This window comes from Coregonus clupeaformis, chromosome 10 (genome assembly GCF_020615455.1).
Source record: "Coregonus clupeaformis isolate EN_2021a chromosome 10, ASM2061545v1, whole genome shotgun sequence".
Taxonomy (NCBI): Eukaryota; Metazoa; Chordata; class Actinopteri; order Salmoniformes; family Salmonidae; genus Coregonus; species Coregonus clupeaformis.
The window spans coordinates 33,168,339-33,195,716 of NC_059201.1; the positions used below are offsets into that span (position 1 = coordinate 33,168,339).

Sequence of the window (27,378 nt, forward strand, 5' to 3'; positions counted from 1 at the left end):
TTGACCAGTCAAGTATGTTAAGCTGCTCTACAGCCTGCTAACAGCTGTTTGTTTGATTTAGTATGATTAAAGGCCCTGGGCAACAGTATGCAAGCAGCACATTCAGCATCTAGTCTACACGTTACATTAGTGGGTTTTGAGGTAAAAACACCCCCTCTTCTTGGAGATATAAAACCAAACAGTTGATCAAGGATTCTCTTCATTGGTTTTTCTCTCCCCCTTCCATGCAGGTCATTTTTTTCAGATGTTTCAGATATTCTGTGCTTCATAATTTTTGACTTGAATAAAATGAATTGGAGTGAGTCACAGAGCTGGTGCATCTCTCTCTGTCTGTATAATGGGGAGACTGCTGAGATTAATAGGCCTTCACCGCAGATAGATCTTCACAGCTCTACACATCAGGTGGCAGCTTACTGCATATCTCATAATTGTTGTATCATCGGACCAACAGGCTCCGAGACAGCTTCTACCCCAAAGCCATAAGACTGCTAAATAGCCATAAGACTGCTAAATAGTTAATTAAATGGTTACCCAGACTATCTGCATTGACCCTATCTTGCACTGACTCTATGCACACTCACAAGACTATATACAGTATATACACACTCACTCACACACACTACACTGACACACTCTCACAAAACCCACACACATCCTCATACACTACATAAGCACGCACACACACACACATAACACACACACGCATACAGGCACAACACAAACACACATACACACACAAAATCCTTATCCCCAGTCTGCTGTGAAGGATGCCAATATAGTGCATTCTCCCTGCGTGGGCTTGTCCTTATAGCTAAAGAAGAAGTGCCTTGGATCATTATGTTCTGGTGTTTCACAAATTCCCACCCTGGAGTGTCTGAATGAAGTGGCTGCTTCACCACAGGAAGACCACATTTATTACATACTGATGCGCGCGCACACACGCACGCACGCACGCACGCACGCACGCACGCACGCACGCACGCACGCACGCACACACACACACACACACACACACACACACACACACACACACACACACACACACACACACACACACACACACAGACAGATGCTGGTTATGTATGAGCACAGACATTGAATTCATGTGTGTTGTGCAGAGGGGATGTATTTAATTAGTGGAGTATGTTTACTCTGAGATAATTACACAACGGGTGGGTCTAATCCTGGATACCGGTGTCTATTCCACAAGTTACCACCGGCTAAAACTATGACGTTGAAATGCCTATTTACTCACTGTGCAATGTCTCATCAGCCCAGCTAGACAATTTATAAACTTGATCTCCACTGTAAAAAGCATCTAGACATTATCTCCCATTTCTTTCAGACTAACATTTAGTTTTCAATAGCGGAGATTTGTATAAACCTTGCTGTCTGTCTCTCTGACATTTGCAACATTGTTTCAGTATTGAAATTCGATCTCCAGCTGTCCCATAGTAATGAACGTGTAGGGGTCAGGAGTCGGGATGAGACAGACGGGCAGGCAGGCAGCTATTCTCAGCCAGTCAAAATCATGAATCAGCATATATGGATATATACAAGAAATGTCAATAGAAAACAGGTAAAACGAAACGAAATGCAGCTAGTTTGCAGTCTTTCCAGATTGAGTTTGAAGTGATTCTGTCACGTTCGTTCATGAATGGGTCAGACCAAGGCGCAGCGTGATATGCATACATGTTTATTTGGAACGAATAAACAAGCGACAAAACAACAAACTAAACGTGAAGTCCACGGTACACAAAGTCAGCCACCAATTGTGCAAGTTCTCCCACTTAAAAAGATGAGAGAGGCCTGTAATTTTCATCATAGGTACACGTCAACTATGACAGACAAATTGAGGAAAAAAAATCCAGAAAATCACATTGTAGGATTTTTAATGAATTTATTTGCAAATTATGGTGGAAAATATGTATTTGGTCACCTACAAACAAGCAAGATTTCTGGCTCTCACAGACCTGTAACTTCTTCTTTAAGAGGCTCCTCTGTCCTCCACTCGTTACCTGTATTAATGTCACCTGTTTGAACTTGTTATCAGTATAAAAGACACCTGTCCACAACCTCAAACAGTCACACTCCAAACTCCACTATGGCCAAGACCAAAGAGCTGTCAAAGGACACCAGAAACAAAATTGTAGACCTGCACCAGGCTGGGAAGACTGAATCTGCAATAGGTAAGCAGCTTGGTTTGAAGAAATCAACTGTGGGAGCAATTATTAGGAAATGGAAGACATACAAGACCACTGATAATCTCCCTCGATCTGGGGCTCCACGCAAGATCTTACCCCGTGGGGTCAAAATGATCACAAGAACGGTGAGCAAAAATCCCAGAACCACACGGGGGGACCTAGTGAATGACCTGCAGAGAGCTGGGACCAATGTAACAAAGCCTACCATCAGTAACACACTACGCCGCCAGGGACTCAAATCCTGCAGTGCCAGACGTGTCCCCCTGCTTAAGCCAGTACATGTCCAGGCCCGTCTGAAGTTTGCTAGAGTGCATTTGGATGATCCAGAAGAGGATTGGGAGAATGTCATATGGTCAGATGAAACCAAAATAGAACTTTTTGGTAAAAACTCAACCTCGTCGTGTTTGGAGGACAAATAATGCTGAGTTGCATCCAAAGAACACCATACCTACTGTGAAGCATGGGGGTGGAAACATCATGCTTTGGGGCTGTTTTTCTGCAAAGGGACCAGGACGACTGATCCGTGTAAAGGAAAGAATGAATGGGGCCATGTATCGTGAGATTTTGAGTGAAAACCTCCTTCCATCAGCAAGGGCATTGAAGATGAAACATGGCTGGGTCTTTCAGCATGACAATGATCCCAAACACACCGCCCAGGCAACGAAGGAGTGGCTTCGTAAGAAGCATTTCAAGGTCCTGGAGTGGCCTAGCCAGTCTCCAGATCTCAACCCCATAGAAAATCTTTGGAGGGAGTTGAAAACCTGTGTTGCCCAGCGACAGCCCCAAAACATCACTGCTCTAGAGGAGATCTGCATGGAGGAATGGGCCAAAATACCAGCAACAGTGTGTGAAAACCTTGTGAAGACTTACAGAAAACGTTTGACCTGTGTCATTGCCAACAAAGGGTATATAACAAAGTATTGAGAAACTTTTGTTATTGACCAAATACTTATTTTCCACCATAATTTGCAAATAAATTCATTAAAAATCCTACAATGTGATTTTCTGGAATTTCTTTTCTCATTTTGTCTGTCATAGTTGACGAGTACCTATGATGAAAATTACAGGCCTCTCTCACCTTTTTAAGTGGGAGAACTTGCACAATTGGTGGCTGACTAAATACTTTTTTTCCCCACTGTATTTCTATGTTGGCCGGTGTGGTTCCCAATCAGAGGCAGCTGTCGCTCGTTGTCTCTGATTGTGGACCATACTTAGGTAGCCTATTGGCACTGTGTAGTTGTGGGATCTTGTTCCGTGTAAGGTACAGTGGGGGAAAAAAGTATTTAGTCAGCCACCAATTGTGCAAGTTCTCCCACCAAAGATTTTCTATGGGGTTGAGATCTGGAGACTGGCTAGGCCACTCCAGGACCTTGAAATGCTTCTTACGAAGCCACTCCTTCGTTGCCCGGGCGGTGTGTTTGGGATCGTTGTCATGCTGAAAGACCCAGCCACGTTTCATCTTCAATGCCCTTGCTGATGGAAGGAGGTTTTCACTCAAAATCTCACGATATATGGCCCCATTCATTCTTTCCTTTACACGGATCAGTCGTCCTGGTCCCTTTGCAGAAAAACAGCCCCAAAGCATGATGTTTCCACCCCCATGTTTCACAGTAGGTATGGTGTTCTTTGGATGCAACTCAGCATTCTTTGTCCTCCAAACACAACGAGTTGAGTTTTTACCAAAAAGTTCTATTTTGGTTTCATCTGACCATATGACATTCTCCCAATCCTCTTCTGGATCATCCAAATGCACTCTAGCAAACTTCAGACAGGCCTGGACATGTACTGGCTTAAGCAGGGGGACACAGCAGGATTTGAGTCCCTGGCGGCATAGTGTGTTACTGATCGTAGGCTTTGTTACTTTGGTCCCAGCTCTCTGCAGGTCATTCACTAGGTCCCCCCGTGTGGTTCTGGGATTTTTGCTCACCGTTCTTGTGATCATTTTGACCCCACGGGGTGAGATCTTGCGTGGAGCCCCAGATCGAGGGAGATTATCAGTGGTGTTGTATGTCTTCCATTTCCTAATAATTGCTCCCACAGTTGATTTCTTCAAACCAAGCTGCTTACCTATTGCAGATTCAGTCTTCCCAGCCTGGTGCAGGTCTACAATTTTGTTTCTGGTGTCCTTTGACAGCTCTTCTCATCTTTTTAAGTGGGAGAACTTGCACAATTGGTGGCTGACTAAATACTTTTTTTCCCCACTGTACACATACTAGAACCCACATAGAAAATACAACATAGAAAATCACACCCTGACTCAACAAATAAGAGTCCCCAGTCAGGGCGTGACAGATTGTGTTAGGAGTGTTGTTGGCTAGCTCCTCTGAACAACAGTGTCCTGACGAGAGAGCACATTTTCTATGCCAGGTGAAATCGCACATCATTAGCTCACTGTTATGGATGTATCCAAATAAATGTCACTAGAAAACAGGTTAAACAAATGCAAATGCATTTCTGGCTGCACTGTTTGATATGACTGTAAGTTAGCCGTAGTTGGCTAGCAAGAGATAAGAACGTTGCCAGCCAGTATGGCAATAGAACATTTAGAACGAACGACTGGGTCGCGTCCATAGATACAGAACAAAAAGACTTAACGACTGGGTCGAGTCTCTTGCAACCGGACCGATAGAACGAACGACCAGCCGGCTTGGGTACACCGTATATACAAAAGTATGTGGACACCCCTTCAAATTAGTGGATTCAGCTATTTCAGCCACAGCCGTTGCTGACAAGTGTATATTATCGAGCGCACAGTCATGCAATCTCCATAGACAAACATTGGCAGTAGAATGGCCTTATTGAAGAGCTCAGTGACTTTCAACATGACACCGTCATAGGATGCCACCTTTCCAACAAGTCAGTCCGTCAAATTTCTGCCCTGCTAGAGCTGCCCCGGTCAACTGTAAGTGCTGTTATTGTGAAGTGGAAACGTCTATGAGCAACAATGGCTCAGCCGCGAAGTGGTAGGCCACACAAGCTCACAGAACGGGACCGCTGAGTGCTGAAGCGTGTAGCGCGTAAAAATCAACTTCCAAACTGCCTCTGGAAGCAACGTCAGCACAAAACTGTTCGTCGGGAGCTTCATGAAATGGGTTTCCATGGCCGAGCAGGTGCACACAAGCCTAAGATCACCATGCGCAATGCCAAGCGTCGGCTGGAGTGGTGTAAAGCTTGCCGCCATTGGACTCTGGAGCATTGGAAACATGTTCTCTCGAGTGATAAATCATGCTTCACCATCTGGCAGTCCAATGGACGAATCTGGGTTTGTCGGATGCCAGGAGAACGCTACCTGCCCCAATGCATAGTGCCAACTGTAAAGTTTGGTGGAGGAGGAATAATGGTCTGGGGCTGTTTTTCATGGTTCGGGCTAGGCCCCTTCGTTCCAGTGAAGGGAAATCCTAACGCTACAGCATACAATGACATTCTAGACGATTCTGTGTTTCCAACTTTGTAGCAACAGTTTGGGGAAGGACCTTTCCTGTTTCAGCATGACAATGCCCCCGTGCACAAAGCGAGGTTCATGCAGAAATGGTTTGTCGAGATCAGTGTGGAAGAACTAGACTGGCCTGCACAGAGCCCTGACCTCAACCCTATCGAACACCTTTAGGATGAATTGGAACGCCGACTGTGAGCCAGGCCTAAACGCCCAACATCAGTGCCTGACCTCACTAATGCTCGTGGCTGAATGGAAGCAAGTCCCCGCAGCAATGTTCCAACATCTAGTGGAAAGCCTTCCCAGAAGAGTGGAGGCTGTTATAGCAGCAAAGGGGGGACCAACTCCATATTAATGCCCATGATTTTGGAATGAGATGTACGACGAGCAGGTGTCCACATACTTTTGGTCATGTAGTGTAGCAACCCTAGGTTTGTGTCAGGATATATCTTGTAGAAGGAGGAAATAGCATTAATAAATTCCTCAAAATAACGTTTTTAATGAAAATATGTAAATCATTATTTGAATGATGTAACCCGTTGTTTAAAAGTGATAATGCCCTCAAAGCCGGTGTTTGGAGGATATATTGGCATGGTTTGCTGGCCCTTGACTTCGTCTTGGGCCTAACAACACCCATGCTAATATATCCTCCAAACACCTGCTTCTCTGGCATTATCACTTAAATAAACACTTGTCTGGAAATGTAACATAGCCTACAACATTATAAAGCAGGCAATTTAGCATTTTATTTAGATAATATGGCCAACCAGCCTGTGCTCTTCACAAGATCTGGGCAGAGGAGGAAAAAAGGCCCACTCTCTTTTCAATAGCTGAGTGACAGGTTGGGCAAGATCTCTGAATACATTAATAAATTAGAATTGTAATTTGTTCTTTGTCTGCGGGAGAATGTGTAATACTTCTCTATGTACCAACAACTGGCTGTACGCTGGAATCTTCCATGTGGCCTCCCGTGTTTGTTGACCTCTGCTACACATTTTCCAGCCTGACTCGGGAAACTGTTTAGTTTGATCCTTTCAACTTATTTGAATCCTGACAAATGCGCACACAACTAAAAGGTCAACACAACTGAAAGGTCAACACAACTAAAAGGTCAACACAACTTAAAGGTCAACACAACCGAAAGGTCAACACAGATGAAAGGTCAACACAACTGAAAGGTCAACACAACTGAAAGGTCAACACAACTGAAATGTCAACACAACTAAAAGGTCAACACATCTGAAAGTTCAACACAACTACAACACGACTAAAAGGTCAACACAACTGAATGGTCAACACAACTAAAAGGTCAACACAACTGAAAGGTCAACACAACTACAACACAACTGAAAGGTCAACACAACTAAAAGGTCAACACAATTGAAAGGTCAACATAACTGAAAGGTCAACACAACTAAAATGTCAACGCAACTGAAAGGTCAACACAACTGAAAGGTCAACACAACTGAAAGGTCAACACAACTACAACACAACTAAAAGGTCAACACAACTGAAAGGTCAACATAACAAAACTGAATGGTCAACACAACTGAAAGGTCAACATAACTGAAAGGTCAACACAACTAAAATGTCAACACAACTGAAAGGTCAACACAACTGAAAGGAGAGAGAGAGAGAGAGAGAGAGAGAGAGAGAGAGAGAGAGAGAGAGAGAGAGAGAGAGAGAGAGAGAGAGAGAGAGAGAGAGAGAGAGAGAGAGAGAGAGAGAGAATGAGAGAGAGCGAGAGAGAGAGAGAATGAGAGAATGAGAGAGAGCGAGAGAGAGATACCAAACGGCTCCTAAAGCTCCTAAAGGTTCAGATCTCTGCTGGAGAGTTGGAAACATCACCTCCTCTTCCCCTCTCTCCTCCTTTATCCTCCTTTAAACAGGCCACTCATGCTTCTATCACATATTAACCACTGCTACAACAGGCCTCGATCAGCAACACACATCATGTGTGCATTATTTCCTTGGCTTTGTTAAAAAATGGAACACAACAATATATTTCTCAGAGGCTGATTTCTGAGAGTCTAGGCTTTATATAATTCAGAACTGTGTTTATTCTATATAGTAATATAATTCATGTGTCACAGTCTGAGATGTATGTTGTTGATCACACTGGCATTGCAATCCACACCCACGAACACACACACAAACGTGGTTGGCCTACAACCGTCACTCACTCTGCCTCTCTTAATTTCCTGTTTATGAAGGTTGCCTAGTAAATTCACCCATGACAGAATGAAAACTGCACACAGTGTACCATAGAAAAGATCAAGAAAGTTCAGCTCTCCATTGTTCAACTTAATAAGTGACTTTTACAACCGTCCAACCACTTTTGTTTGTCTTGAGGTCTACAACCAGAAAGCAACAATATGACGGTTGACTGGTGTAAGCATACACTGTTTGCATGTCCTTAACAAGCCTATGACAGTGTGTTGTGGTACCTGTAGGCTTGGCTGATTCTCATTGTCTTTGGGGGATTTTAGACCGGTGCCTTGCTGAAGCTGCAGCTGCTGGCTCTGTTGTTGTTGGTGTTGTTGTTGTTGTTGATGTTGTTGTTGCTGTTTTTGCTGTAGAAGGATCTGCCTAGCCACTTGAAGAGCCTGAAAGAGAGATTAAAAAGATGGTGGGTTAAAAAAAAGGGAACAACATTCAAACTAAAAGCAGATATTTGATTGTGTCTTGGGGCTCAACCCTTCCCTTGAGACCACTCTTACTGCTTTTAACACAACAGATGTAACCCAAACGACGACGTGTTCTTGGACTGATGATAGATAACAAAACAAACTGGCAATATACACCAATTTGTCTTTACAGGACTGTGGGCTCTCCTTCTCTGTGGCCGACGTGAATAAGAAATGTAAGCGTGTTAATCCTCGCAAGGCTGCCGGCCCAGATGGCATCCCTAGCTGCGTCCTAAGAGCATGCGCAGACCAGCTGGCTGGTGTGTTTACGGACATATTCAATCTCTCCCTATCCCAGTCTGCTGTCCCCACATGCTTCAAGATGGCCACCATTGTCTATGTACCCAAGAAAGCAAAGGTAACTCAACTAAATGACTATCACCCCGTAGCACTCACTTTTGTCATCATGAAGTGGTTTGAGAGACTAGTCAAGGATCATATCACCTCTACCTTACCTGCCACCCTAGATCAACAAAACAAAGGAGATGATCGTGGACTTCAGGAAACAGCAGAGGGAGCACCCCCCTATCCACATCGATGGGACCGCAGTGGAGAAGGTGGAAAGCTTCAAGTTCATCGGTGTACACATCACTGACAAACTGAAATGGTCCACCCACACAGACAGTGTGGTGAAGAAGGCACAACAGCGCCTCTTCAACCTCAGGAGGCTGAAGAAATGTGGCATGGCACCTAAAACCCTCACAAACCTTTACATATGCACAATTGAGAGCATCCTGTCGGGCTGTATCACCGCCTGGTACGGCAACTGCACCGCCCACAACCGCAGGACTCTCCAGAGGGTGGTGCAGTCTGCCCAACGCATCACCGGGAACAAACTACCAGCCCTCCAGGACACCTACAGCACCCGATGTCACAGGAAGGCCAAAAATATCATAAAGGACAACAACCACCCGAGCCACTGCCTGTTCACCCCGCTATCATCCAGAAGGCGAGGTCAGTACAGGTGCATCAAAGCTTGGACCGAGAGACTGAAAAACATCTTCTATATCAAGGCCATCAGACTGTTAAATATCCTTCACTAGCACTTTACAGGCTGCTGCCTCTAATAGATTAGAAATCACTGGCCACTTTAATAAATGGAACATTAGTCACTTTAATAATGTTTACATATCTTGCATTACTCATTTCATATGTCTATACTGTATTCTATACTATTCTACTGTATCTTAGTCTATGCCGCACTGACATTGCTCGTCCATATACTTATATATTCTTAATTCCATTGCTTTACTTAGATTTGTGTGTATTGGGTATATGTTATGAAATTGTTAGATATTACTTGTTAGATATTACTGCACTGTCGGAGTTAGAAACACAAGTATTTCGCTACACCTGCAATAACATCTGCTAAACACGTGTATGTGACCAACACAATTTGATTTGATTTGATTTGACATAGTTTCCTGTCGACATACACAGAGAACAATAATCAGTTGACAAAACAAACTTGCCAGTGCAAATATTTTCTGTTGATTTCGATTTCATTTGATTAGGATCCCCATTAGTCGTACGCCGATGGTGACAGCTAGTCTTACTGGGGTCCGACTCGTAACGAAAAATACATTACAGACAAAACACTTTACAACTTACATACACTACCGTTCAAAAGTTTGGGGTCACTTAGAAATGTCCTTGTTTTCGAAAGAAAAGCAAAACATGTTGTCCATTAAAATAACATCAAATTGATCAGAAATACAATGTAGACATTGTTAATGTTGTAAATGGCTATTGTAGCTGGAAACGGCTGATTTTTTCAGTTTCTTGGCAATTTCTTGCATGGAATAGCCTTCATTTCTCAGAACAAGAATAGACTGACAAGTTTCAGAAGAAAGTTATTTGTTTCTTGCCATTTTGAGCCTTTAATCGAACCCACAATTGCTGATGCTCCAGATACTCAACTAGTCTCAATAAGGCCAGTTTTATTGCTTCTTTAATCAGCACAACAGTTTTTAGCTATGCTAACATAATTGCAAAAGGGTTTTCTAATGATCAATTTGCCTTTTAAATGATAAACTTGGATTAGCAAACACAACGTGCCATTGGAACACAGGACTGATGGTTGCTGATAATGGGCCTCCTTACGCCTATGTAGATATTCCATTAAAAATCAGCCATTTCCAGCTACAATAGCCATTTACAACATACACTGTATTTCTGATCAATTTGATGTTCTTTTAATGGACAAAAAAATTGCTTTTCTTTCAAAAACAAGAATATTTCTAAGTGACCCCAAACTTTTGAACGGTAGTGTACATTTAAAAACATGAACATGTAGTGTGCATAGGTTGCACTTACAGTAAACAGAAAAAGTCAGAGGCACAGATCGGTGCTTTTTGATCCTCTTCTCCCTCCATCCCCTCCCCTCCAGAAAGTAAATAGAAGGTTTATTGCTGCTCCAAATATCTGTTAAAGGACACAGCCTTCTCATTGGAAAACCTAAAACAGTGCAGTCACATGTTTATTGCTCCAGCTACTCCCTTTTCCCATCACGATAAATAATCAAACATGCCATCCAGAACAAACAAAGCCAGGGAGCTGGGAAAAACAGTGGTCATGAAAACCACACTGATACCAAGAAAAGCAAGCGTGTATTCCCACAGTGAGCTGCCAGCCTCCTCACACCTATACAGGAAAACATCTGAGTAAATAACTGGGCTCATTCTTTCCATGTTCCACAGACGATTAATCCCACAATTAAACAAACAGTCGCGGGCACATCCAAGCCCATCTCACACAGCAGAGTTATAGTCCTCAAGTCAATTATTGGATGAGTTAGGTTGATTGCCAGACGCAAATTAAAAGCGGTATGTTGAAGAAGAAAATCGGAAAAGGGGGAGAGGGGGGTGGAGAGAGGAGGTGGTCAGAGTACGTAAGAGGGAAAGTTAAAGAAACTTGTGAAAGAGTAAGAGGAATGTGTGAAAGATGGTATGAAAGTGAAATATCAAAAGGAAGAGGGTATGGTGAAAGAGTTATAGAGAAAGAGAGAGAGTGATAGGAGAAGATGACCAGAGTGATAGGAGTTGATCTGTAGGCCTGTAAACGCTCTATAAAGGAAAGGATGAGAGGGGAGTTCAGCTCAGATGCAGGGGCAAACAGCTGTGTGCTGGTCTGCACCATGTGTGTGTTTCGACCCTCTCAAACATAGGCCTATGGGACGACATCATGAGCACGAATATAACCACCGGCTACAAAGAGGCCACTCTCCTGGCGTTTTACCCTACCACCATTAAAACATGCTCTCTCTCTCTCGCTCTCTCTCTATCCCTGCCTATAGCTTGTGAGGGGAAAACCCCAAGCCCACACATTCATAAACATAGTATACCCTTTTCTTATGACAGTGTGAGATTCATTCCAACACAAACAGAGAAATCTAACGCAATGCTAAGGGACAAACAATAACATACTCTTTATAGCCCTAATTACAAGAACATGATATTTAACCCATTCAGTTACAGTATGACCAAGTTCTTATCTTCCCGCCAAAAGTGGCAGACCTACCTAGCACTTAAAGCATGCAATACAAGATCAATGTAATTCAATAACCTCAAGTTGTAGGTAAGAATAAGTTGATGGTTGAAAGTTATATACACATTGTACTACAGCACTTACGCAAAATGTGCAGCAAGAAGTCAAGTATAAATAGACAATAGAACACAAATGACAGAGCTGTATAATGGAATAAAGGAGAATAGGTTCTTATTCTAAGACACAACGATCTTACCTGGTGAGGCAGCATGGCACAACATAGCACTGAATAGTTTAAGCCAAGCCTACGGATTACTACAGGGGAACATTCAAATTAAATCAAATCAAATTGTATTGGCCACATGCGCCGAATACAACAGGTGCAGACATTACAGTGAAATGCTTACTTACAGCCCTTAACCAACAGTGCATTTATTTTTTAACAAAAAAGTAAGTGTTGAGAAAAAAAGATCAGAAGTAAAATAAAATAACAGTAGGGAGGGTATATATATACAGGGGGGTACCGGTGCAGAGTCAATGTGCGGGGGCACCGGCTAGTTGAGGTAGTTGAAGTAATATATACATGTGGGTAGAGTTAAAGTGACTATGCATAAATAATTAACAGAGTAGCAGCAGCGTAAAAGGATGGGGTGTGGGGGCAGTGCAAATAGTCCGGGTAGCCATGATTAGCTGTTCAGGAGTCTTATGGCTTGGGGGTAGAAGCTGTTGAGAAGTCTTTTGGACCTAGACTTGGCACTCCAGTACCGCTTGCCGTGCGGTAGCAGCGAGAACAGTCTATGACTAGGGTGGCTGGAGTCTTTGACAATTTTGAGGGCCTTCCTCTGACACCGCCTGGTATAGAGGTCCTGGATGGCAGGAAGCTTGGCCCCAGTGATGTACTGGGCCGTACGCACTACCCTCTGTAGTGCCTTGTGGTCGGTAGCCAAGCAGTTGCCATACCAGGCGGTGATGCAACCAGTCAGGATGCTCTCGATGGTGCAGCTGTAGAATTTTTTGAGGATCTGAGGACCCATGCCAAATCTTTTCAGTCTCCTGAGGGGGAATAGGCTTTGTCGTGCCCTCTTCACGACTGTCTTGGTGTGTTTGGACCATGATAGTTTGTTGGTGATGTGGACACCAAGGAACTTGAAGCTCTCAACCTGTTCCACTACAGCCCCGTCGATGAGAATGGGGGCGTGCTCGGTCCTCTTTTTTTTTCCTGTAGTCCACAATCATCTCCTTTGTCTTGGTCACGTTGAGGGAGAGGTTGTTATCCTGGCACCACACGGCCAGGTCTCTGACCTCCTCCCTATAGGCAGTCTCATCGTTGTCGGTGATCAGGCCTACCACTGTTGTGTCGTCAGCAAACTTAATGATGGTGTTGGAGTCGTGCCTGGCCATGCAGTCATGGGTGAACAGGGAGTACAGGAGGGGACTGAGCACGCACCCCTGAAGGGCCCCCGTGTTGAGGATCAGTGTGGCAGATGTGTTGTTACCTACCCTTACCACCTGGGGGCGGCCCATCAGGAAGTCCAGGATCCAGTTGCAGAGGGAGGTGTTTAGTCCCAGGATCCTTAGCTTAGTGATGAGCTTTGAGGGCACTATGGTGTTGAATGCTGAGCTGTAGTCAATGAATATCATTCTCACGTAGGTGTTCCTCTTGTCCAGGTGGGAAAGGGCAGTGTGGAGTGCAATAGAGATTGCATCATCTGTGGATCTGTTGGGGCGGTATGCAAATTGGAGTGGTTCTAGGGTTTCTGGGATAATGCTGTTGATGTGAGCCATGACCAGCCTTTCAAAGCACTTCATGGCTACAGACGTCAGTGCTACGGGTCGGTAGTCATTTAGGCAGGCTATCTTAGAGTCCTTGGGCACGGGGACTATGGTGGTCTGCTTGAAACATGTTGGTATTACAGACTCAGTCAGGGACATGTTGAAAATGTCAGTGAAGACACTTGCCAGTTGGTCAGCACATGCTCGGAGTACACGTCCTGGTAATCCGTCTGGCCCTGCGGCCTTGTGAATGTTGACCTGCTTGAAAGTCTTACTCACATCGGCTACGGAGAGCGTGATCACATAGTCATCCGGAACAGCTGGTGCTCTCATGCATGCTTCAGTGTTGCTTGCCTCAAGGCGAGCATAGAAGTGGTTTAGCTTCGTCTGGAAGTCTTGTGTCACTGGGCAGCTCACGGCTGTGCTTCCCTTTGTAGTCTGTAATAGTTTTCAAGCCCTGCCACATCCGACGAGCGTCAGAGCCAGTGTAGTACGATTCAATCTTAGTCCTGTGTTGACTCTTTGCCTGTTTGATGATTCGTCGGAGGGCATAGCGGGATTTCTTATAAGCGTCCGGGTTAGAGTCCCACTCCTTGAAAGCGGCAGCTCTACCCTTTAGCTCAGTGCGGATGTTTCCTGTAATCCATGGCTTCTGGTTGGGGTATGTACGTACGGTCACTGTGGGGACGACATCATCGATGCACTTATTGATGAAGCCAGTGACTGATGTGGTGTACTCCTCAATGCTATCTGAAGAATCCAGGAACATGTTCCAGTCTGTGCTAGCAAAACAGTCCTGTAGCTTAGCATCTGCGTCATCTGACCACTTTTTTATTAACCGAGTCACTGGTGCTTCCTGCTTTAGTTTTTGCTTATAAGCAGGAATCAGGATAGAGTTATGGTCAGATTTGCCAAATGGAGGGCGAGGGAGAGCTTTGTATGCGTCTCTGTGTGTGGAGTAAAGGTGGTCTAGAGTTTTTTTTCCTCTGGTTGCACATTTAACATGCTGGTAGAAATGAGGTAGAACGGATTTAAGTTTCCCTGCATTAAAGTCCCTGGCCACTAGGAGCGCTGCATCTGGATGAGCGTTTTCCTGTTGACTTATGGCCTTATACAGCTCATTCAGTGCAATCTTAATGCCAGCATTGGTTTGTGGTGGTAAATAGACAGCTATGAAAAATATAGATGAAAACTCTCTTGGTAAATAGTGTGGTCTACAGCTTATCATAAGATACTCTACCTCAGGCGAGCAAAACCTTGAGACTTCCTTAGTATTGGATTTTGTGCACCAGCTGTTGTTTACAAATATACACAGACCGCCACCCCTTGTCTTACCGAGTCAGCCGTTCTATCCTGCCGATGTAGCGTATAGCCCGCTAGCTGTATGTTATCCATGTCGTCGTTCAGCCACGACTCGGTGAAACATAAGATATTACAGTTTTTAATGTCCCGTTGGTAGGATAACCGTAATCTTAGGTCATCGAATTTGTTCTCCAATGATTGAAGATTGGCTAATAGGATTGATGGGAGCGGCAGTTTACTCGCTCGCCGTCGGATCCTTACAAGGCACCCCAACCTACGTCCACGATATCTCCGTCTCTTCCTCATGCGAATGACAGGGATTTGGGCCTTGTCGGGTGTCTGTAGGATATCCTTCGCGGCCGCCTCGTTGAAGAAAAAATCTTCGTCCAATACGAGGTGAGTAATCGCTGTCCTGATATCCAGAAGCTCTTTTTGGTTATAAGAGACGATGGAAGAAACATTATGTACAAAATAAATTACAAATAACGCGGAAAAACACACATAATAGTACAATTGGTTAGAGGGCTGTAAAACGGCAGCCATCTTCTCCGGCGCTGTTCTGTAGATTTCATGAATAAACAAAAGTACTGTTTAGTTTTCTCTGTAACTTATGACACATGATTTGGTGTAACGTGTCTGGTTTACTAAGAATGGTGTTGGAGCTAAGATACTCAAGTCATTTCTGCTTCCTCTGCTAATGACGCTGACCTGAAATTATCAACGTTGTCGTACAGATTTGAACAACGGTTTTGATTTTTAACATTTGCCTGAAGATGACAGACCGCTACAACATTCACAGCCAGTTGGAGCATCTTCAATCTAAATACATTGGAACAGGCCATGCGGACACCAGCAAGTGGGAATGGTTGGTGAACCAACATCGGGACTCATACTGTTCATATATGGGCCACTTTGACCTGCTGAATTACTTCTCTGTTGCTGAGAACGAGAGCAAAGCCCGTGTGCGCTTCAATCTCATGGAGAAGATGCTGCAGCCCTGTGGCCCACCTTCGGACAAACCTGACAATGCCTAGGCTAAGGACTTCAACTGACAAGATGTGGATTTTATTGTTTGGCTATCCATCATGTTGATAAGAAGTCATGTTTGAGGTTGGAGATGCATGAAATGGAAGAAATGTTGCCGAACGATGCATCAGTTTCCCTTTTTCCCCCCACCCATTTGATATTTGTTGTTTGCCTTAAGAATTTGCATAGAAAATAAACATTGAGAAGAAAAAATATAAAATAATAATGACAAAAAATTATAATAATGAAAATAAAAATAAAAATAAAATAGATACTCGAGTCAACAAGACATGATGGGAGTTTTTACATTTTAGTCATTTAGCGACTCGATTAGTTGTTCCCCCACCCTGTTCAACTGGCACATCCTGCCATTCCTCCCCCCTAGTAATCCTTATCCTTAGGTTTGATACTAATGGGTAAAGACATAGAATTCTGGAAATCATTAACATAAAAAAATCTGCCACAACACCTACTGCATCATCAATCAGCATAAATACGGTAACTGTATAAAAAAAAAAAAAAAAGATACTCGAGTCAACAAGACATGATGGGAGTTTTTAGATACTAATGGGTAAAGACATAGAATTCTGGAAATCATTAACAGAAAAAAATCTGCCACAACACCTACTGCATCATCAATCAGCATAAATACGGTAACTGTATAAAAAAAAAAAAAAAAAGATACTCGAGTCAACAAGACATGATGGGAGTTTTTAGATACTAATGGGTAAAGACATAGAATTCTGGAAATCATTAACATAAAAAAATCTGCCACAACACCTACTGCATCATCAATCAGCATAAATACGGTAACTGTGACGCTGCAATGCAACACTGTGTATTGTAAGATCATCCACGTTGATATCACGTTGATCATCAAACAGAAACTAAGGTCATTAAGACTTTCATATTCGATAAAGTGGAAAACTGTCAGAAAATAATCACTTACAGTATTAGTCATACTGTTTGGGCACTGTTTTCCCCAATTACTTTATAAAATAGTTTTAAAAGCGAAAGACACAGGATGAGTCAAAATAACGATATAAAAAGGCCTAGCTGGGGAACGTATGTAGAGTGTTTCGAGGTGAGGCCGGCTAGAGGCTGACGAATGATTTGTTGTTTAACAAGGCGACTGTAGCTGGCTGCCTTGGAGAGGCCTGATGCTGTGCTAAAATAACCCATTGTGAGCTGTCACTGTGATGTTTACACAGCACCCACTCTTCTCTTCACACAAGGCCTCTCTTCTCTCTCTCTTCTCTCTTCTCTCTCTCCCCTCTTTCCCTGGAATTCATCTCCTTTTGATCTCACATTCAAAGGTACCGGGGCTTGATAGACGTACAAGCCTAAAAGCAGCTCCAGACGCGATAAACTGCCAGCGGATGACAGGCCGGAGCGTCTAGAGCAGAGAAATGAGGAGAACAGTATGTTATCTGGCCACTACAATTGCACAAATCAAGAGACATATTAGGTGGAACTGATCAGATACTGTTCAAAGACAGATAATTGTAACAGATAACTAGGATGCAAAGGGAACAGGAGCCAGCCTTGCTATAGGGCGAAGCAGCTGTAAAGCTAAGGGGGGAAATACTGTATGTTTTTAGAATTAACTAGGGTTTTACACAGAATTACACTTATCAAAGTTTGACTTATTCTAATGTACAGGACCAGTAGATTGAACAGTGTATATTTCTAACTGGCAAAACATCTCATGTGTAACATGACGATTGCCAATTGGATTCAGATATTTGTATGTGCAGAACCTGTATATGTACAGGTGCAACTGGAGAAGCTTTGTTGGAATGTGCTGCTATGGTTGTTTGTACTACAGGCTAAGCTGTAGCTGTACAGTATAAGGAACAAAATAAACACACACACACACACACACACACACACACACCCTCCAGGATCTGATAAGGAAAACACCCTCCAGGATCTGACAAGGTCTTATCGCCAACAAAGACGATGCAATTTGGTATCCTTGTCATTTGCACATTCTCTTTCAAATGTGTTCAAAGTTCACACCTTCCCCTGTGTTAACGGGCCTGCTTTAATAAACAACGGCTGCCTTATTTCTGCATCTACTTTCACACCATATTAGTGAATAGAGCCTCTGAAAAGGCAGGAGCAGCTCTCATGTCCCAGGGCTATCTAGCAGCGATAAGGGAATGGCTAAGTACTGGATGTCTTTATATGCAGTCTGCACATGTGGATTATTTACAGGCTTTGGGTTTCCTGCTGTTAAAGCCAGCTCTGGGTGCCATACAAATCCCTTCTCAGAGAATTACCACAAGTCTTTGCTTTGATTCAGCCCTAAACTTTTTACTACGTTGCAATGGTACGCACATTTTGGACATGACCAAAGGCACTTCTTTATCTCTCTACATCTGTTGACCTTGAGTAAACAAAAAATACAAACAACTTGAGTCCAACTGTAGAGGAATTCTAATGCACTGGTTATAGAGAGATATGTCTAGCGGCAGGCTAAGTTACTCAGAATGGAGACCAACAACACTCATCCTCCAGTTCAAACTGACAGACAAATCATAGAAAAATGTGAGCCAGGTCAAAGAGAGTGGTTGTGTGAAAAGTGAGAGGGCTCCATTCAGGGTGGCTCCACTGGAAGAGGGGCGGTGAGAAGCGAAAAGTGGGTCTGGTCTAGTGTGTTTGTTCAGGCCCATCAGGAGAGAGCCCTCTTTATTTCCTCTGACTCACCAGTGTCCTCCAACCCCAAAGCCAGGGTAGACCTTGAATGTGAAATGGTTTCAAACAAATTGCCCCTAATTGCTAGAAGACGTGCGCGCAGGTGTAATCGGATCCCTGTGGCCATTGTGGAGACTGGAGAGAGAGAAAAAAGGGTAGAGAGAGGAGTGGAGGAAAGCTGAGAGGAAAAGAGGAGAGCGGGGTCCAGTGTTAGCTGTTTACCCAGTGGCTGGAGTTCATTAGACAGGAGACCAAGGTTCTCAGACGGCCAGCAAAAACACAGCTAATAGGTTAGTTCTTAATGTAGTCCTGCTCAGCAGACACAGACATTTCTCCCCCTTCTCAGGCCTCAGTGGGTTTGCCTGGTGATGGCCTAAATGTCAAGGTCATCTGCTTCACTTTCTGAGTGAAAGAGCACACATCTCAACTCACCTGACATTTATGGCCCTGGCTCTACCCCTGCAATGTTTCATCCAAACAAAGGGCCTTTTGCACCTCAGCTGCAGCCCTGTGCAAAAAGCTCCCTTCTCTCTGGATCCTCCTGGCGTGTTCAAAGTACAGTAGGCTAACTCCCTCCTACGGATAGGAACGCTGTTCCTTCCATTTTTGTAAATTACGCAGGCTATTGTAAGACTGGTGGGGAATTTATTGAAACTGGGAGAGTTACTGACACAATTTATTTTAGAATAGTACAAGTAGGATGACGTGGGGTCAGGGGGGCATTGAGTGTGCAAACATATAGTAATGGAATTCACTTACAATAAGTGTCATTTTTATTGAAATGTATATGATTTGGGGGAATTCTTAAACATGTGAGCAGATAAGCAGCGGGAGGAATCGTGTCAATTTATATTAATTGAGTTATATACTTTTTTTTGTACAAAAGCCGTTTATCTGCAATGCAAAGTAGGCAGGGCTGGATTCCCAGTAAGTATATAATTAATGCCATTTCCAAAATGCCTCTCCACATGGAAAACAGGCACCCATGTTCAAACCTCATGCATTACAGGCCCTCTGAAACACTCTCTCTAACCCATGTATAGATTTCCAAACTAATTCATGTAGAATACATAAATAAATCAACGTTTTGTACCAACTTCAAACCATTATATTCCTTTCCTTTGCTGCACTTTTCAACTAATCTATTAATATTTATGACAACACTAAACATTTCAAATTGCCATGTTTAAACAATATAAAGCACAGCATGCAATTATATAAGATGCAAGCTGACTTCAATAAAAATCCAATTTTGTTTTGTTCCCCCCATAACAGGTAATGCAATGGCTTGACAAATGTTTTTAGGGGGAAAATGGAGTGAAAGAAAAACAGGGTAGAAAGTAAAGTTATTAAACATGAGTGTGGATGGAAGAGGGTGCTGTGGAGCGGGACTAATGATGGAGGGCAAGGAGTGAAGGGAGGGAAAGGAGGAGGGAGAGAGAAAGAGGGAGGGTAGAGAGGGGAGGGAGCATGGAGCAGGCGCAGAGCAGGGCAGAGAGTAAACAGCACCCCAACAGGCGGGCCCCGTCTGGGCCCGGGATCTACTCTGAGCCTGGTACAGGCGGACTGGGAGGTCAGCTCAGCTATGCAGGCCTGACAGGTTCCGTTTGCTGTGTGCCGCCCGTTTGTTTGGATTCTCCAGCCTTTCTTAGCTAGCAGCTTCACAACAGATGGCAAAAAGAAGGCCCCTATTCAAAGAGGTCTGGATCAAAAAATACATATAAAGAAAATCACACATACTGTAGACACAACACAACACACACACACACACACACACACACACACACACACACACACACACACACACGCACACACACACACACATTCAAGTGTCATTTAGGATCAAAATAACAGGGCCAAAACCTACACAAAATAAGACGATTGTAAGAAAATATGAACACACTGTCTTCACACAGGCAGGACAAACACACACACAAGCATGCACACACATATGGTTCTTTCTGATTATGGGACAACAACTTCCTATCATGATTCAATAACATAATGCAAATCTCCCCTCCGTGAAGGCATTTCTGTCCCCGCTATTCAGCAGTTATTAAATGAATAGTGTGTTTATTACTGCTTTAGTGTGGTGTAAACTCATAAACACCCTCCCGACTACAAGGGAAGCTGTCAACTAAATATTGTTTCCCTCATGAGTCGCTCTTCCACCTCAATTACGCCTTTCAACTTCCCAGGCACTGTATGATAAAGTGGCCGTAAAAATCATTCACATTAATACACCATTGTGCATCTGCTGCTAAAGGTAATTAAAGAAGTAAATGACTCATAAGAATAGACATATGAGCCGCAAAATGAAAGGCAACTGGGCTGCCTCATGAAAATATGTACCATTAAGATACTGCATTTTCATATTCAGGGTAATCAGCTCCACTAGCCTGATGCTGATTTAATCCACTTCACTAGCGAAGTCTTTCAGAGCGCGTCACTCTCTCTCCCTGCATTCTGCTCCTGCACCGCCCGTGAATGGCACCACTAAAGGGAGGTCACACAGAGGCAAATCAGTTGGGGCGCAGTCAATGCTTTGGTTCCATTTCGATGGCAGAAAGAGAGGAAAAAGAGAGAGAGGAAAAACAGAGAGAGGGAAAAGAGAGAGGAGGAAAATAGAGAGAGGGAGATTGAGTGAGGAGGAGAAGAAAAATAGAAAAATAGAAAGAATAGAAAAAAAGAAAGAGCTGTGAACAATGCAAGGCAGATCTCAGTCTATACCCTTCTCTGTCCCGCTGCCTTTACTTTTACCTAGCCAACACCAACGCCTGGGGATGCCCACCACTGCATTCTGCTGTAATTTACGTCAAGTCGATAAAACACAGAAACTGTCCTGGGCATGCAAACTATTTAGACGGGTGCTTGGAAAAACCTCCTTGTTTCGTTTGTTATTGCATTTTTGTCTGCAGAGTTGCATCAGGTAGTGTTTGGGAGAGTCATGCATGGGAAAGGATGATTCTAAAACGCAGCGTGAGGCGTGGATTCTGGGGAGATTTATCCAGCGTTGACGCGTAGTGTTTAGAATGGGAATGCCTCGTTGTTTTTCCTCTCATCCACATTACTCAACTTCATCAATACAGCAGCAAACTCTCAAGTTACTTTCAGCAAAGCCCTAAATCTCTGTTTGAGTTGCACTGAATATAGATGAATACAGGCAGCCTACACATTACACACACAACACCCCGCTACAAAGCAGTGCTTCCTTGGTTGCTACTGCATTTTGGTTACACTTAATATTTGTGGTATACTAAACATTAAAACAATTGCTTATATCATAGCTCCACTGATCCCAAGCTACAGATGTAGGATATTAATTTGATCACTCTTTTGTTGCAGATAATGTTCCTGGACCGCATAAATTCACTGAAAACCATAACACACAGTTATATTAACAGTATTACACTTTTCATGTAGCCTACTTTTGGCTAGCTAATAGCCTAACCTCCGTTCAATCAACATTATGGATAAAAGTTCAAATCCTGTTGCTGCAGGATTATTTAGGTCAAATTAAGATCCTACACCTGTATATGTACATCATCTGCCATTGATTTCCCTTGTCTTGACCTGGGACCTAAAGCACGTAACCCCCTGTATGAGGTCTATGAGGTGCCAGTGGAGGAATCCCAGTGTGGTTGGAGTGAGAGTTTCTCTACGGGATAATATTTCTATAAATCACAGTGAGCCCAATTGGCCATGGCTGTGGATTGAGTTGCAGTGGAGAGGCAGCTCCCTGGGAATAGCACTGTCTCTGTTGAAGTCATTCCAAGACGGGTAATATGATCCCAGACAGACAGGAATAAAGGAAGAGGAAAAAAATCAGATTGCTTTGGCCATAAACTATAGTGATCTCCTGGCTGAGTCTGGACAGATCACCAGTCAGCTTGGACTGACATGATGCATAGTAGTGTTCTGATGAAAGGATGCAAAGACAAGAGGGCAGTCATACTCTTTCCATTTAATTGGCTTTAACATGGACACTGGGCATTACTCAAACTCTCACAAGTCACATTGGCATGGACAAGTGTGAGTGAAGTAACAACAAGTCATAGGAGGTCCTGTAAGTGTAAGTAAGCACAGTAACATAACATCCTGTAGTAATTAGCATGCAAGATGCAGCACAGCGTGGTGACTCTGAACAGACACCTCCTGAGCTGCAGGCTTCAATAAACGTTGCAGGAGAAGATGATCACGAGGGAAATTAAGTTATCTGCCATGCTTAAAGGGCTTCCATAGTAGTGTCAAGTTGGCTGGATGTCCTTTGGGTGGTGGACGATTCTTGATACACACAGGAAAGTGTTGAATGTGAAAAACCCAGCAGCATTGCAGTTCTTGACACACTCAAACCGGTGCGCCTGGCAAATACTACCATACACCGTTCAAAGGCACTTAAATCTTTTGTCTTGCTCATTCACCCTCTGAATGGTACACATACTCAATCCATGTCTCAGTTGTCTCAAGGCTTAAAAATCCTTCTTTAAACTATCTCCTCCCCTTCATCTACACTGATTGAAGTGGATTTAACAAGTGACATCAATAAGGGATCATAGCTTTCACCTGGATTCACCTGGTCAGTCTACGTCAAATCAAATCAAATTATATTTGTCACATGCGCCGAATACAACATGTGTAGACCTTACAGTGAAATGCTTACTTACAAGCCCTTAACCAACAATGCAATTGTAAGAAAAATAAGTGTTAAGTAAAAAATAGATAAGTAAAAAAAATGAATAAAATAAATAATAACAATAATTAAAGAGCAGCAGTAAAATAAGTATTGAGTCTATATACAAGGGGTACCGGTACAGAGTCAATGTGCGGGGGCACCGGTTAGTCGAGGTAATTGAGGTAATATGTACATGTAGGTAGAGTTAAAGTGACTATGCATAGATAATAAACAGAGAGTAGCAGCAGCGTAAAAGAGGGGGTTGCAATGCAAATAGTCTAGGTAGCCATGATTAGCTGTTCAGGGGTCTTATGGCTTGGGGGTAGAAGCTGTTAAGAAGCCTTTTGGACCTAGACTTGGCGCTCCGGTACCGCTTGCCGTGCGGTAGCAGAGAGAACAGTCTATGACTACGGTGGCTGGAGTCTTTGACAATTTTTAGGGCCTTCCTCTGACACCGCCTGGTATAGATGTCCTGGATGGCAGGAAGCTTGGCCCCAGTGATGTACTGGGCCGTATGCACTACCCTCTGTAGTGCCTTGCGGTCGAAGGCTGAGCAGTTGCCATACCAGGCAGTGATGCAACCAGTCAGGATGCTCTCGATGGTGCAGCTGTATAACTTTTTGAGGATCTGAGGACCCATGCCAAATCTTTTCAGTCTCCTGAGGGGGAATAGGCTTTGTCGTGCCCTCTTCACGACTGTCTTGGTGTGTTTGGACCATGATAGTTTGTTGGTGATGTGGACACCAAGGAACTTGAAGCTCTCAACCTGCTCCACTACAGCCCCGTCGATGAGAATGGGGGCGTGCTCGGTCCTCCATTTCCTGTAGTCCACAATCATCTCATTTGTCTTGATCACGTTGAGGGAGAGGTTGTTATCCTGGCACCACACAGCCAGGTCTCTGACCGCCTCCCTATAGGCTGTCTCATTGTTGTCGGTGATCAGGCCTACCACTGTCGTGTCGTCGGCAAACTTAATGATGGTGTTGGAGTCATGCCTGGCCATGCAGTCATGGGTGAACAGGGAGTACAGGAGGGGACTGAGCACGCACCACTGAGGGGCCCCTGTGTTGAGGATCAGCGTGGCAGATGTGTTGTTACCTACCCTTACCACCTGGGCGCGGCCCGTCAGAAAGTCCAGGATCCAGTTGCAGAGGGAGGCGTTTAGTCCCAGGGTCCTTAGCTTAGTGATGAGCTTTGAGGGCACTATGGTGTTGAACGCTGAGCTGTAGTCAATGAATAGCATTCTCACGTAGTTCCTTTTGTCCAGGTGGGAAAGGGCAGTGTGGAGTGCAATAGAGATTGCATCATCTGTGGATCTGTTGGTGCGGTATGCAAATTGGAGTGGGTCTAGGGTTTCTGGGATAATGGTGTTGATGTGAGCCATGACCAGCCTTTCAGAGCACTTCATGGCTACAGACGTGAGTGATACGGGTCTGTAGTCATTTAGGCAGGTTACGTTAGTGTTCTTGGGCACAGGGACTATGGTGGTCTGCATGAAGCATGTTGGTATTACAGACTCAGCCAGGGACAGGTTGAAAATATCAGTGAAGACACTTGCCAGTTGGTCAGCGCATGCTCGGAGTACACGTCCTGGTAATCCGTCTGGCCCTGCGGCCTTGTGAATGTTGACCTGTTTAAAGGTCTTACTCACATCGGCTACGGAGAGCGTGATCACACAGTCATCTGGAACAGCTGATGCTCTCATGCATGCTTCAGTGTTGCTTGCATCGAAGCGAGCATAGAAGTAATTTAGCTTGTCTGGTAGCCTTGTGTCACTGGTTAGCTCGCGGCTGTGCTTCCCTTTGTAGTCTGTAATAGTTTGCAAGCCCTGCCAAATCCGACGAGCGTCGGAGCCGGTGTAGTACGATTCCATCTTAGTCTTGTATTGACGCTTTGCCTGTTTGATGGTACATTGGAGGGCATAGCGTGATTTCTATGGGGGTAGAAGCTGTTAAGAAGCTATTCCGGGTTAGAGTCCCGCTCCTTGAAAGCGGCAGCTCTACCCTTTAGCTCAGTGTGGATGTTGCCTGTAATCCATGGCTTCTGGTTGGGGTATGTACGTATGGTCACTGTAGGGACGACGTCATCGATGCACTTATTGATGAAGCCAGTGACTGATGTGCTGTACTCCTCAATGCCATTGGAAGAATCCCGGAACATATTCCAGTCTGTGCTAGCAAAACAGTCCTGTAGCTTAGCAACTGCGTCATCTGACCACTTCTTTATTGACCGTGTCACTGGTGCTTCTTGCTTTAGTTTTTGCTTGTAAGCAGGAATCAGGAAAAATTATGGTCAGATTTGCCAAATGGAGGGCGAGGGCGAGGGAGAGCTTTGTATGCGTCTCTGTGTGTGGAGTAAAGGTGGTCTAGAGTTTTTTTTCCTCTGGTTGCACATTTAACATGCTGGTAGAAATGAGGTAAAACGGATGTAAGTTTCCCTGCATTAAAGTCCCCAGCGACTAGGAGCGCCGCCTCTGGATGAGTGTTTTCCTGTTTGCTTATGAACTTATACAGCTCATTGCGTGCGGTCTTAGTGCCAGCATCGGTTTGTGTTGGTAAATAGACAGCTACGAAAAATATAGATGAAAACTCTCTTGGCTTATCATGAGATACTCTACCTCAGGCGAGCAAAACCTAGAGACTTCTTTAATATTAGATTTTGTGCACCAGCTGTTGTTTACAAATATACACAGACCGCCAGCTGTATGTCGTCGTTCAGCCACGACTCTGTGAAACATAAGATAATATAGTTTTTAATGTCCCGTTGGTAGGATATTCGTGATCGTAGCTTGTCTATTTTGTTATCCAATGATTGTACGTTGGCTAATAGGACTGATGGTAGAGGCAGATTACCCACTCGCCATCGGATACTTATAAGGCACCACGACCTATGTCCCCGATATCTCCATCTCTTTCTCCTGCGTATGACGGGGTTTTGGGCCTTATCGGGTATCTGAAGTAAATCCTTCGCGTCCGACTCGTTAAAGAAAAAATCTTGGTCCAGTACGAGGTGAGTTATCGCTGTCCTGATATCCAGAAGCTCTTTTCGGTCATAAGAGACGGTGGCAGAAACATTATGTACAAAATAAGTTACAAATAATGCGCAAAAAACATACACAATAGCACAATTGGTTAGTAGCCCGTAAAACGGCAGCCATCTAATCCGGCGCCATTCCGGCTTTCCATTCTGTCATGAAAGAGGAGGTGTTCCTAATGTTTTGTACACTCAGTGTATGTCCTGATTGAACTTGAATGAATTTGAAATGAACGCAATTAGGTGATGAATCTATCTAGATTATGATCTAGCATTAGTCAATAATAAATCATTACCATTATTCTATTTTACTTGTTCTGTCCTCCCCTAAAAATGAGAAACATACATATACAGCGTGGTGATAATGAAACAAACCCAAAGTGAAATGCAGGCATAGCTACAAACAGTAATAGCCCAAACAACAAGCACTGCAAGAACCAAGGGCATGTGGGATTTAGAATGGGGGGCCAGGCGGGAAATGACAGACTGCTGTTCACCTCCATTAGCTGCTACAGTATGTGAGAGCGGTGCATCTAGCAGCACACGACCTGTGAAGAATCTTAGATCTCGCTCTGTCTTGGAATGGGATTGCCGCATTAATTATTGGGACTGTAATCTCTCAAGCAAATCAAATTACTCTCATTAACCGCACAAGAAAACTGCCTCTGTAATAAGTATGAATAAAAAGTATTTATTACCAATAATCACCTCTTTAATGTGAGCCAGCTTACAACAGCTTTTATTTTTGCTGATTAAGTTAAAAAAATTAGAAACAGGAAGGACGTTTGTGCGAGCACACACACACACACACACACACACACACACACACACACACACACACACACACACACACACACACACACCCTCATGGAGTTTATGAGACTGAGTGATACAGTGATTAAAGGGGAGGGTATAGAGATAGAGTGCTTTAGGGCCTTTGACAGGACATGCCTTACCTAGTCATAAACACCTCTTTCTTTAGGTCAGGTGAAGAATCACTCTCAAAAGGGTTCACTAAGAGGTGAATCACTAGAGGATTTACATGTAATGTAGCCCATGTCA

At 43.9% G+C, this 27,378-nt stretch overlaps 2 protein-coding genes across 4 annotated transcripts in view; one reads left to right on the forward strand and one right to left on the reverse strand.

Moving 5' to 3' along the window:
* The window catches only part of LOC121575040 (forkhead box protein P1-B-like), a 251,168-nt gene that overhangs the window by 63,419 nt on the left and 160,371 nt on the right, over positions 1 to 27,378 (reverse strand). For all 3 annotated transcript variants that reach the window (XM_041887826.2, XM_041887824.2, XM_041887825.2), the window contains exon 6: positions 8,085 to 8,243. In XM_041887826.2, the coding sequence (XP_041743760.1) occupies positions 8,085 to 8,243 (159 nt within the window). The remainder of the gene's footprint in view (positions 1 to 8,084; positions 8,244 to 27,378) is intronic.
* On the forward strand, positions 15,595 to 16,001 carry LOC121575041 (splicing factor 3B subunit 5-like). The gene has a single exon (XM_041887828.2). The coding sequence runs from the start codon at positions 15,659 to 15,661 to the stop codon at positions 15,917 to 15,919; it is 261 nt and encodes an 86-aa protein (XP_041743762.2). The 5' UTR covers positions 15,595 to 15,658; the 3' UTR covers positions 15,920 to 16,001.

Excerpts from the sequence above, each read along its gene's own strand:
- LOC121575041 (XM_041887828.2), top strand. The coding sequence starts at position 15,659 with ATGACAGACCGCTACAACATTCACAGCCAGTTGGAGCATCTTCAATCT.